We start from the raw sequence: 13,166 nt of genomic DNA on the forward strand, positions 1-13,166 counted from the left end.
TCTAAACAACTCAGGATGGCATTCAAGGCCTTCCAGTGTCAAGCATCTAAGGAGGCAGTAGGTGTGAAGAACACAGGTTTAGAAGTTAGGTGGACTGTGTTCCATGCTCCACGATTAGCTGGGTAGCCTTGGACAAGCTAGTTAACTTCTATGTCTTCTTCTCCTCACCTGTAAAATAAGGTGAACATAGCAGTACCTACCTTGTTATCTCAGTGACAGGACACCCTGGACACCTTGATCTCAAAGGAGGGGGATCGTGGTGGTGGAGGGAGCCCCCACTCCCATCTAAGGGGAGGAAGGAGCAGAACAGAGTGAGTTGGGGCTGGGACGGTGCTTAGTGATATGCCCTGCACAGGCATGTAATAGTCTGACCATAGTGTCTGCACGTAGCAAGCCTACAATAAGTATCACTTAGTTATTTTTACAATGGTTAAGTCACTTGCCTGCCTTCTCTAGCTGACTGGCCATCCTAACCTGTGTGATGATTAAAAGCACCTTCTAGAGCAGTGCCTCTCAATCTTTTTGTTCATTACCTTTTAAGACATTACTTTTCCTAATGGACTTCTCCATGATATTTTAACACCACAGATATATTGTAATTCTATTTAAGAGGATTCATTTCATGAGCCAGCTTGGCTGAGCCATGGACAGGATGCTGGGATTGCAAACCCCACCCTTGTCATATAGACTGAGTGGTGAGGGGAAGGCTGTAGGCTCTGGGTGGGAGGTTCCTGTGACTCATGGCCTCGTGGGCCGTTTCCTTTAGTCCTGTCCTTCCAGGCAGTGGGCTGGACATCTTTTCTGAGAGCCAGTCCCAGGATTTCCCTAGAAACCTCCTTGATTGCCCCTCATTCCCCACACCCCCAGTCAGTCTTCCCTCAAGTTCTGAGCCAACACCCTCATCATTCCTCCATGTAAATATCTTCTTTTCCTCTCACAATCATCCTTAAGGTGTTTTAAAGCCAGAACCTGAAAGATTAGCAACCACAAGCTACTTTCCCCTTATTGAAAGGCAGGGAGGAGCCTCAGAATGTTTGGTTTCCATCCTTAGAGTACGTGTGCCTCAGGTCCTAGAATGGGTTGGATCATTTAAAGCAGCTGTCATTAAGTTTCTGATTTTAAATTGGTTGAATATTCATATCCTGTTATATTCTCTGGCTCACTTAATCTCTACAACAACACCATGAGGTAGGTTGTATTATCAGCCCCATTTTACTTTATTTATTTATTTTTTGTATAGTTGATTTACAATGATTACAATGTTATGTTAGTTGCTGGTATACAGCGAAGTGATTCAGATATAGATATAGATATTCTTTTTCAGATTATTTTCCATTATGGTTTATTACAGGATATTGAATATATTGGGTTGACCAAAAAGTTCATTTTCGTAAAATCTTACGGAAAATCCCAAACGAACTTTTTGGCCAACCCAATAGTTCCCCATGCTATACAGTAGGGCCTTGTTGCTTATCTATTTTATATATAGTGGTTTGTATCTGCTAATCCCAAACTCCTAATTTATCCCTTACCCCCTTTCCCCTTTGGTAACCATGTTTATTTTCTATGTCTGTCAGTCTGTTTCTGTCTTGTAAATAAGTTCATTTGTGTCATATTTTAGATTCCACATATAAGTAATATCATATGGTATTTATCTTTCTCTGTCTGAGTTACTTCACTTAGTGTAATAATCTCTAGGTCCATCGTGTTGCTGCAAATAGCATTATTTCATTCTTTTTTACATCAGCCCCATTTTAAAGATGAGGCAACTCAGGCACAGAGAGGTTAAATAACTTACATAGTTCACACAGCTGGTAGGTAGCTGTGCTGGTTTTCGAGCCCAGGTCTTTCTGATACAGACCAGGGTTCTTGGCCTTCCCCAATCAATAGAAATTGACCAGAGACCCGACAAGAAATTCAGGCAAGGCTTTACTGGGGCCCCTGCTGCAGCAGGGGGCAGTGAGAACAAGCAACGGGTTCCCTTGTTTGCTGCTCCCCAAGGGGGTGGGAGGGAGCTGGATCCTTACATGGGGTGAGGGTGAGGGTGTGTCCAGGGACTGGGCAGGAGGGCTGGCTTAGGTGTTTTGCTCACCCCTCTGGTGATGATGAGTGCAGGGGGCATGCTTAGTACCCTACTTTTGCTCCCAACACCCTGTTTTTGCTCCAGGCTCTTCAGAAGTGGCAGTTGGGTTTTTTGGTCTCTTTGTATCATTTGTTCAGAATTTGCCCTAACTGTGCATACATGCAGTTATTTTTAGTCCCATATAGTTTCTTTGTATTTTGTTGCTGGAGGAGAGGTATGTCCAGGTGCAAGCATTGCAACACTGCAGCAAAGGGACCTGGGACCAGGTCCCAGGCCTGTCTCATTTCTGACTTACAGCCTGAATGCTTAGACCACACAAGTAAGCTCTAAGAGGCCCAGTGGTGATCTTGCCCTAGCAGAGGAGCTAAATCTAGGAAAAGTTCCCTTTATCTTTTCCCCAGCTTCTAGATTTAGTAGGCATTCCCCATATGTATGTGAAAGACTGAGGTTGCTAAGAGAAATTACAGTGGCCTACCTACAGCAGTCAAGCTAGGGTTAACTGAGGTGTGTTAGTTTCTACCTCTGGTCAGGAGGAAAATAATGCTTAATCTCACTCCCAGCCCAATGCCAAAGACCAATGGACCGCTGCCTGAGCTGTGTCCTTGTGGGCAAAACTGAAACTTGCGAAGTGATCTGGAGGGGAGATGGCTCTGATCATCAGAACAATCTAAAAAGAAGGAAATGTTTGAAGAAATGTTGTGACAGTGACATAGGGGAAAAAAAAGAATCCTTTACCTTAAGTGGAAAACTTTTGCCCACGGACAAAACTACAATGTCTAGATACCTGTTAGAATTTACAAAAGTCTGTTTCCCCAGATACCAACTTTTGACGTTGTGGGCCAGCACACACATATTAAATCTAGAATTCACGAGGTAATACTATGCAGTGCTGATGACGTATTTATTTAGTACCTGGGAAGTTTTTTCTTTTGTTTTCATTATAAAAGCAATATAAGTTCATGGTAAGAAAGTCAAACAGAACAGAAGGGAGTAAACTGAAATGTAAAGGTCTCACCCTACACAAACCACCCATTTCAACTCCCCAGAAGTAATTCCTTTTGTTAAGAGCTTTTCTATGCAGTCATAAGGAAATAATATCTGTTGGCTGTTTTTTAAACAAATGGGACCATCCTATACATCATTGTTTTGAAATTACTTTTTTAGTATGTAATAGCATGGATTGGGTATCTTGTCACCTACAGCTTATAATTGTTGTATGATATCCCACTTATGGGATGCAGGAAGAAGTTTTGACTAGTCTCCTAGTATTGGAAATTCAGGAGAAATGCCTGAGAAATAATGATAGTTCACAAAATTATATGATGAATAAACACCTTCATACACAAGTTCCCCATTAGAATATAAGTTCTATGGTGGCACAGATTTTACCTGTTTTGTTTACTGACACATAGTGGGTGCCAAATAAACATTTGTGGGGTAAATATCATGTGTATATGGATCTATACAGATATTTTTTAAATTTCTATATATATTGACCAAGCACCCTCCAATATTATTGTTTCATTATATACTCCCATGTGCTTTGTTTTATTTTGCTTTGTTTTGTTTTGTTTTCACCAGCTGGGGACTTCATCTTTAGAGCTCAGTGTAGTAGTAATAGTGAATGTTTGTGTATTAGTTTCCTGTTGCTGCCATAACAAATTACCACAAATGTCGTGGCTTAAAACAGTTCACTATCTTCCAGTTCTGGGGGTCAGAAGTCCAAAATGGGTTGGCAGGGATGTGTTCCTTCTGGAGGCTTTACAGGAGACTTCATTTCCTTGCCTTTTTCAGCTACTAAAGGCTGCATTCTTTGGCTTGTGGCCTCTTCCACACCATTCCAACCTCTGCTTCTTGTCACATCTCCTTCTCTGACTCTGACCCTCTTGTCTCTCTTCTTCCCTTATATGGACCGTTGTAATTACATTGGGCCCACCTTGATAATCCAAGATAATCTCCCCATCTTGAAATCTCTAACTTAATCACATCTGCAAAGTCCCATTTGCCACATAAGGTAATATATTCACAGGTTCCAGGGATTAGGACATGGACATCGTTGGAGAGCCATTACTTTGCATATCACAGCTGCGGAATCATGTTTGAATTTCAGTGTTGTCACTTCAACATGCATACCCTACATATGTTGAGTCCCTACTTATCATGTCCTGAACTAAATCTAAGAAATACACTAACTAGCTCAGTGGTCTTGCCCAAGTCACATAACCTCCCTGAGCCTCCAATTCTCAGTTGCAAAAGTGGAGGGATTCATATCTGTCTCATAGGAACTGCTGTATGGAGAATGTCTCCAGACAGTCTTTTCCATTTGACCAGCATTTAGGAACTACTATATACTGTTTTAATCTTGAAAAAATGTAAATGTAAAACACTGGATTAAGCAGTAAGAGGCAGAGAAGCAGATCTTCTTGTAAACTTCTGATGTGAATGTAAATTGGTACAGGCTTTCTAGAGGGCAATGTGGCACTATGAATATAATGAAAAGGCTTACATATGTTTGTTCTCTTTATCCTAGTAAGTATCCACTTCTAAAGTGCATCTTAGGGGCATGGTTGAATTTATGTCCAAAGATACTCAGTGAAATATTACTTACAATATGACAGGGGGAACGGAAACAGACTAAATGTCCACTAATAAGGAGCTGGGTAAGTAAGTATGGTACATCCTCATTGCAGAAATCTCATCAGCCATATAAAAGGATTTTGTAAAAGAATATTAAATACCATGTTCAGAGGCTTGTCAAATGATAGTGACAAACCCGGGATTTAAGTCAGGGTTACTTATTACATCAGCAAAAGAATTCTGTGTGGTGAGAGAGCTTTTATATACCAAAAAAAAAAAAAAAAAAGACTAAAAGTGTAGATATCATGATGTTACAGTGGTTATTTCTGGGTAATGGAATAAGAAGTAGTTTTTATTTTTGCTTACTTATAAAGTATTTTTAATTTTCTAACAATGAAGATTGGGGAAAAGGGACGTCGACACAGAACATTTCCTCTAGTGAAATTAACAGGCGTTTCTAGGTATAGAACCAATACTACCGAAGGTGTCCCCCTAGTGGAAGACGGGACGCGGCGGCCGCTGGAACACCTGATTGCGACTTTTCACATAGCTAATTGTATTCAAGACTTTCCGAGAGAAACAAGAGCCTAAAGTTAGTAAGCTATGTTGCTTATTCAAAATTTTTTTAAAAAGAGGGGCCCATTGCAAAAGAAAGGAGCAAACCTCACCCTGGGAAGCAGGTGCTACCAATTCTAGGCGCAATCCTTAGACTGACAATTAACTTTTTCAATTGTCAAGGTCGGGGAACTAAGCTCCTTGGGTTTAATTCTCCTCTTTCGCTTGGTGGTAGCTTATGTTCTAGGTCCAGGTCTAGGTCTAGGTCTAGGCCGCCTGACTCTCAAATCAAAGGTACAGACAAGGTGAAATAACTGAAGACTGGGGCGCAGCCTGAAGCCTGAAAACAGACACCTGTTGGGAGCGCTAGCACCTCCCCGCGACTCAACGAATCTTCGGTTCCTCTCGGCTCCTCTCGGCTCCTCTTCGGCTGAGTTCGGCCTCGCTCGTCTTCTAGGGCTCGGCTCTCTTCGGCTGCGTTCGGCCGGCTCGCGTCCTCTCGGGCTCGGCTCTCTTCGGCCGCGCTCTGCTCGCTCTCGTCTCGGACTCGGCTCTCTTCGGCTACGTTCGGCCGCGGCGCCGAAGGGCGCCCATGGAACCGGGCTTGCCGGCTCGAGAGACAGTTATGGCGCCGCTGCTGGAGTATGAACGGCAGCTGGTGCTGGAACTACTGGACGCGGACGGGCTGGTGGTGTGCGCCCGTGGACTCGGCGCGGACCGGCTCCTCTACCACTTCCTCCGACTGCACTGCCACCCGGCGTGCCTGGTGCTGGTGCTCAACACGCAGCCAGCCGAGGAGGTGCGGCCGCCCGCGCTGGGGGAGGGGACCCCGGGAACGCTGGGGGCCTTCGGAGCAGACGCAGGCCTCGGCGCGGAGGCCAGCCTTCTGAGGGCGATGCGGGTCCCTGACGCGGGCGGGAAGGCGTTGAATAGGGGTCCCTGAGACAGATGCAGGCCCCTGACGCGGGTGCGGGGACGCTGAGACGGTGGGCGGGGTCGCAGGACCCTGACATGGGTTCGAGGACCTGAAAGGGTTGGAGGGTCTCTGAGAGGAGTAGGGGAGTCATTTGAGAAGCGTGGAGGTGGGAAGGATTGGAGGTCTCTGAAGAGGGTGGGGAGTTGTCTGGTGGAGGATGTGGAAGGGAATAACGAGGCAGTCCTGAAGTTGGGTATTAAGGGACTGGCTGGAGGTAGAGCGAGGTCTCTAAAAGGGAACAGTGATGGGGATGGAGGAATCTCTGAAGGGAATGGGGAGATGTGAAAGGAGACGCTGAGGTTGGGGAGAACCCTGTAGGGAAGAGGAGGGACTGGGGGTTCACCCAGGCTGTGGGAAGAGGGGCATAGGATCAGAAGGGAGGGGAGCTGGAAGCTGAGGGTATTGGGGAAGGGTACCTGGGTTAGGGAGAGTGGAGAACACTGAGGAAGACAGAAGGGGGATACACCTTTGCTGAGGGGCGACACAGCTTGATCTGACAACTCTGATGAGCCCTTAGATATCTAGAGCAGATGGCCAGAAGGAAAATGCCAGCTGAGAAGGGTGGCCACACACTCCCTGACTGATCCATCTAGGTATCCCTAGTGCTTGACTAGCGCTTAGCACAACACGGGGCCCCCCCAGGAAAGGTGGTATCAAACTTAAAGGACCAAGGGTCCCATTGACATGATGAAATCCCCTCTAGGGTGGACCAGGACAGAACTAATAGTCTAAAACACCACCTGGGGAAAGGATTCTCTTGTTATCTTCTCACATGGTATTTACACTTGCGTGCAGAGTTGCCTCTGGTGGGCAGTATTTTCTAGGTAGCAGAAGTCTCTTAACTCAGGATTTTAAAAGTCTTTTGTTGTCGTTAAACTGCTAATAACATCTCAAGTGCAGTGAGTCCTTAGTGCAAACCCCAAAACAAAAACAAAACCCTAGATAAATGTCGATTGTTTGGTTGATCAGTGTAAAGTAATTTAGTTGGTATGTTCATTAAGTTCATGATCTCTGAAAAAGGCAGCATATCATTTTAAATACAAATACTGGTAACCTAATAAAAACTGCCCTCTATTAAACGGTCTACTACTAATCAAGTCTGATTTAATTTAGGAATATTTTATCAATCAGCTGAAGTTAGAAGGAGTTGAACATCTCCCTCGCCGAGTAACAAATGAAATCACAAGTAGCAATCGCTATGAGGTGTACACACAAGGCGGTGTGATATTTGCAACAAGTCGAATACTTGTGGTTGATTTCTTGACTGATAGAATACCTTCAGATTTAATTACCGGTAAGAATTTGAAGCCTTATTGTTATTTGTATATACGTTTGCACTTTCTTTTTTTTCTGTATGTATTTGTTCCCTCTGCTAAACTCTAAACTAGAACCTTCTTGTGAACAGCATTGGATGTTTTTATTCAACATTGTGCTTCCAGGTGTTAACACAATACCTGACACATTTTAGATGCTTAGTAAATATTTATGGCCTGAATAAGAAACTAAATGTAAGATTGACGTTTCCTTGTTTTCTAAGCTCATATTCAGTCAATACTTAGTAATTGACAGGCATTTGCTTTTAGAAACTACTCAGATTTGAAGTGTTTATAAATATTCTTTATATATTTCCTAAAAGAGTTTGGTTTTCCTCTTTAAAGAATATTTTTTCCCATGATTTGAAATTTTCAAAACAATTTTTTTCAGTATAGTTAGCATACAATATTATATTGGTTTCAGGTGTATAGTAATTCAGTGTTTTTATAGATTATGCTCCATACAAATTTATTATAAATATTGACTATATTCCCTGTGCTGTACATTACATCCTTAACTTGTTTATTTTATACCTAATAGTTTGTACCTCTTACTCCCCTTCACCTTTTTTGCCTCTCGCCCCATCCCTCTCCTCACTGGTAACCGCTAGTTTGTTGTCTGTTTCTGTTTTGTTGTATTTCTTCCATTGTTTTATTTTTTAGATTCCACATAAAAGTGAAAACACAGTATTTGTCTTTCTCTGTCTGACTACTTCATTTAGCAAAATACCCTCCAGGTCCATCCATGTTGTGGCACATGGCAAAATTTCATTCTTTTTTTATGGCTGAGTGATGTTCCATTGTATATATATTCCACATCTTCTTTATCCATTCATCTATCCATGGACACTTTAGTTGCTTCCATATCTTGGCTGTTGTAAATAATGCTTCTGTGAACATTGGGGTGCATATATCTTTTTAAGTTAATGTTTTTGTTTTCTTCAAATAAATACCCAGGAGTGGAATGGCTGAATCATATGGTACTTCTCCTTTTAGTTTTCTGAGGAACCTCCATACTGTTTTCCATAGTGGCTGCACCAATTTACATTCCCACCAAGAGTACACGAGGGTTCCTTTTTCTCCACACCCTCAAAAAACACTTGTTATCTCTTGTCTTTTTCACGATAGACATTCTGAGAGGTGCGAGGTGATATCTCATTGTCCGTGTCTGTTGGCCATCTGTGTGTATTCTTTGGGAAAATGCCTATTCAGATCCTCTGCCCATGTTTTAATCAGGTTCTTTGGTTTTTTGATGTTGAGTTGTATGAGTTTTTGGTATATTTTAGATATTAATCTCTTATTGAACATATTGTTTGCAAATATCTTCTCCCATTCAGTAGGTTCCTATTTCGTTTTGTTGGTTGGTTTCCTTTGCTGTGCAAAAGCTTTTTAGTTTGATTATTTTTGTTTTTGTTTCCCTTGCCTAAGGAGACAGATCCAAAAATTATTGCTAAGACAGATGTCAGAGAGCATACTGCCTATGTTTTCTCCTAGGAGTTTTATGGTTTCAGGTCTTACAGTTAGGTCTCTAATCCATTTTGACTTTATTTTTGTATATGGTGTGAGAAAAATGTTTTGATTTCTTTCTTTTACATGTAGTTGTCCAGATTTCCCAACACCAGTTATTGAAGAGACTGTCTTTTCCCCATTGTATATTCTTGACTACTCTGTCGTAGATTAATTGATCATGTGCATGAGTTTATTTGGGAGCTTTCTATTCTGTTCCATTGACCTCTGTGTCTGGTTTTGGGGCAGTACATGCTGTTTTGATTACTGTAACTTTGTAGTATAGTCTCAAGTCAGGGAACATGATACCTTCAGTGTTGTTCTTTTTTCTCAAGATTGCTTTGACTATTTAGAGTCTTTTGTGATTCCAATCAAAATTTAGGATTATTTGTTCTAGTTCTAGGAAAAATGTCATAGGTATTTTGATGAGGATTGCATTAAATCTGTAGATTGCTTTGGGTAATATGGACATTTTAACAATATTCTTCCAATTGATGAACAAAGGATATATTTCCATTTATTTGTATTGTCTTCAATTTCTTTGATCAGTGTCTTATAGTTTTCAGAGTACAGATCTTTCACCTCCTTATTAAATTTATAAATAGTTTAATTAATTTAATTTAATACCTAAATTTATTCTTAGGTATTTTATTCTTTTTCATTCAGTTGTAAATGGGATTGTTTCATGATTTCTGTTTCTGATACCTCATTCTTAGTGTATAGAAATACAACAGATTTCTATATTAATCTTATATTCTACAACTTTACTAAATTTACTGAATTTATATATTCTAATCATTTTTTGGTGGAGTCTTAAGGGTTTTCTATATATAGTATGTCATCTGCAAATAGTGAGTTTTACTTCTTCACTTCCAATTTGGATGCCTTTTATTTCTTTTTCTTGTCTGATTACTGAGGCTAGGCCTTTCAATATTATGTTAAATAGAAGTGGTGGGAGTGGACATCCTTGTCGTGTCCCTGATCTTAGAGGAAAAGATTTTAGCTTTCACCATTGAGTATAACATTAGCTGTGGGTTTGTCATAAATGGCTTTTATTATGTTGAGATATGCTCCCTCTATACCAACTTTGTTGAGAGTTTTTATCATGAATGGTTGTTGAGTTTTGTGAAATGCTTTTTCTGTATCTGTTGAAATGATTATGTGATTTATATCCTTCATTTTGTTAACGGTTCAATATCCACAAATCAAGGTTCAGTATTGAACTATCCTTGCATCCCTGGAATAAATCCCACTTGGTCATGATGTATGATCCTTTTATATATTGTTGAATTCAGTTTGCTAATATTTTGTTGAGGATTTTACATCTATGCTCATCAGGGATATTGGCCCTTAATTTTTTTTTTTTTTGTAGTATCTTTGTCTGGTTTTGGTGTCAGGATAATGCTTGGCTCATAGAATGAATTGGGAAGTGTTCTATCCTCTTCAATTTTTTGGATAGTTTGAGAAGGATAGGTATTAACTCTCCTAAAGTGTTTGGTGGAATTCTCCTGTGAAGTCATCTGGTCCTAGACTTTTCTTTGTTGGGATTTTTTGTTAGTGATTCAATTTATTACTAGTAATTGGTCTCTTTAGATATTTTATTTCTTCCTGATTCAGTATTAGAAGATTGTGTGTTTATAGGGGTTTATCCATTTCTTATAAGTTGTCCAATTTGTTGGCATATAACTCTTAATATATTCTCTTATGATTATTTGTATTTCTGTGATATCAGTTGTAAGTTTGTCTCTTTCAATTCTGATTTATTTATTTGGGCCCTTCCTCTTTTTTTCTTGATGAGTCTGGCTAAAGGATCAATTCCTTTAAATAGAAAATTAGGTTGTTTATTTGAGTGTTTTCTTGTTTCTTGAGGTAGGCCTGTATCACTATATACTTCCCTCTTAGAGCTGCTTTTACTGCATCAGATAGATTCTGGAAAGTTGTTTCTGTTTTCATTCCTCTCAATGTATTTTTTAATTTCCTATTTGATTTATTTGTTGACCCATTGGCTTTTTAGTAGCATCTTATTTAGTCTTCATGTGTTTGTATTTTTCTTCCCAAAATTGATTTCTAATTTCATACTGTTGTGATTGGAAAATATCCTTGATATAATTGCAGTCTTCTTAAATTTACTTAAGGACTTAAGTCTTTCTAGTGTATTTTTCATTTTAGTTATTGTATTCTTCAGTTCTGATTGGTTTTTTTTTATATTTTTCTAGTTCTTTGTTGAAGCTCTCACTATATTCCTTTATTTTCCCAAGTTCAGTGAGCATTTTTATGACTCTTGCTTTAAACTCTTTATCATGTAAATTACTTATGTCTGTTCATTAGGGTTTTTTCTCAGGATTTTATTTTGTTCTTTTGTTTGGAACATATTCTTCTGTCTTCTCATTTTATTTAACTTTCTCTGTTTGTCCCTATGAAGTTAGGCAAAACAGTTACCTATCCCAGTCTTGAATCCATGTCCCTGTGTGGGAGTGTCCCTGTGCAGTCTGCGTGTGCCCAGTGGTTTTGGTGGGAGAGCTGAATCTGAAGAGGGCACAGGCCGCGTCTTCTCCCAGGGTCCACTGGCAGAGCTTCCTTGGTGGGGGATAGGGCTGGAGCAAGAGCTCAGTACAGGCTGGGGCGGTCAGGCAGGGCCGCCAGAGCACCAGGCAGTTTTCAGTCTGCTGCCTCTGCTGAGACTGGGAGCAAACAATTCTGTGCTTACTCACTCTCTTCAAGAGTGGAGTCTTGGTTTCCTACAGCCCACTGGTTAGCCCCACTGGTTTCCAAACCAGCCAAGGGAGCCTGTCTTCCCAGTGCTGGACCCCAGGCTGGAGTATCGATGTGGGGCTCAAACCCCTCACTCTTTAGGGAGGATCCCTGAGCTTCTGACATCCCCCTCCTTTGCTGGGTCACCCACCAGGGGCGTGGGTCCCAACTAGATCTTTTTTCCTCCCCTCATGGGGTTCTTTCTTCACAGCCTTTGTTGTAAAAGAGCCGTTCTACTAGTCTTCAGGTCGTTCTCAGAGAGTTGCTCTGTATGTGGTTGTAGTTTTGATGTGCTCGTGGCGGGTGGTGAGCTCAGGGTCTTCCTGCTCCACCATCTTGATCCCCCCTCTCTCCCATGATTGAAATTAAACCAATTAGTTGCTTAATTATTTTGAGAAGGATGATTTAATTTTAGCCAGAATTAATATAGAAAAGGAGTCATATTTCATTATTATTTGTCCTTTTGGAAACCTTTTCTGATTTCCCCATGCTTCTCCCCAGTCAGAGCACTTCAGAACACCACACTGTATTTGCCTATTTATTTGTCTGTCTCGCTCGTGAGATGACAAGCTTCCTAAGAGTAAGGAACAACTTGTTCATCCCAGGGCAAGTAACTGGTACATAGTAGGTACCAAACACATATATATATATTGGGTGAGTGATGCATGTATGTACGACAATTTTTAATGAACTTTCGAAGGGCAGAGAGGTTGTGGAATTCATAATTGTCCTTCCTACCATATCTATCACATTGCCCTGAACCTAGAAGACTCTCAAGAAATATTTAATGCATAAATGTATGAAAGAATGTTTTATATGGTTCGTGGTGAACTGATTATTGGAAAGTTTTGTTATACTTTTGTATTTCTCATTGTTAAAAGCACTGGCAGGGCAGTACAGCTGAGGTCAGACTCACTTGACTTTGAAGGGTAATGCCACTGCTTACAAGCAAGCTGCTGTACTTAATTTTCACAAGCCTCAGTTTCTCATTGCTTAAATTGAGAAAATAGTGCCTTGTGAAGTTATCAAGGATTAAATGAGGTAAAATAAATAATTGCTTAGCATACTGCCTGGTACATAGTAAATCATAAATAATAGCAAAAAATTGGCTCTTTACAGCCAGAAATCTTGATACATTGTAAAGTCTTTTACTGTTTGCTGCTTTCTTATAGATTTAGCTTTATGTTTCCTTATTTTTTCAGTTGATAAAATGAAAAAAATGTATTGAAATGACCACTAGATGTCAGTATTACTCTGTATCTCCCAGTAACACTTCAACCTAATTAGGCAGAGAGCAATCTGAATCAAAGAAATATCCAAAGTATAGTTTATAGGTAGTTCCTAATTAAAAAGTGCAAAATGCCATTCCTGTTTCTGATCAAGTCCCAGCCAGTAAGCTGGAGCT

General features: G+C 40.6%; 1 protein-coding gene across 1 annotated transcript in view; it reads left to right on the forward strand.

Moving 5' to 3' along the window:
- The first annotated feature begins 5,807 nt into the window (after positions 1-5,807).
- Positions 5,808-13,166, forward strand: part of ERCC4 (ERCC excision repair 4, endonuclease catalytic subunit) — a 32,069-nt gene continuing 24,710 nt past the window's right edge. Inside the window, exons 1-2 of the mRNA XM_032606255.1 lie at positions 5,808-6,014; positions 7,305-7,485. Coding sequence (XP_032462146.1) covers positions 5,808-6,014; positions 7,305-7,485 — 388 coding nt within the window. The remainder of the gene's footprint in view (positions 6,015-7,304; positions 7,486-13,166) is intronic.

This window comes from Phocoena sinus, chromosome 15, assembly GCF_008692025.1.
Source record: "Phocoena sinus isolate mPhoSin1 chromosome 15, mPhoSin1.pri, whole genome shotgun sequence".
NCBI classification, from domain to species: domain Eukaryota; kingdom Metazoa; phylum Chordata; class Mammalia; order Artiodactyla; family Phocoenidae; genus Phocoena; species Phocoena sinus.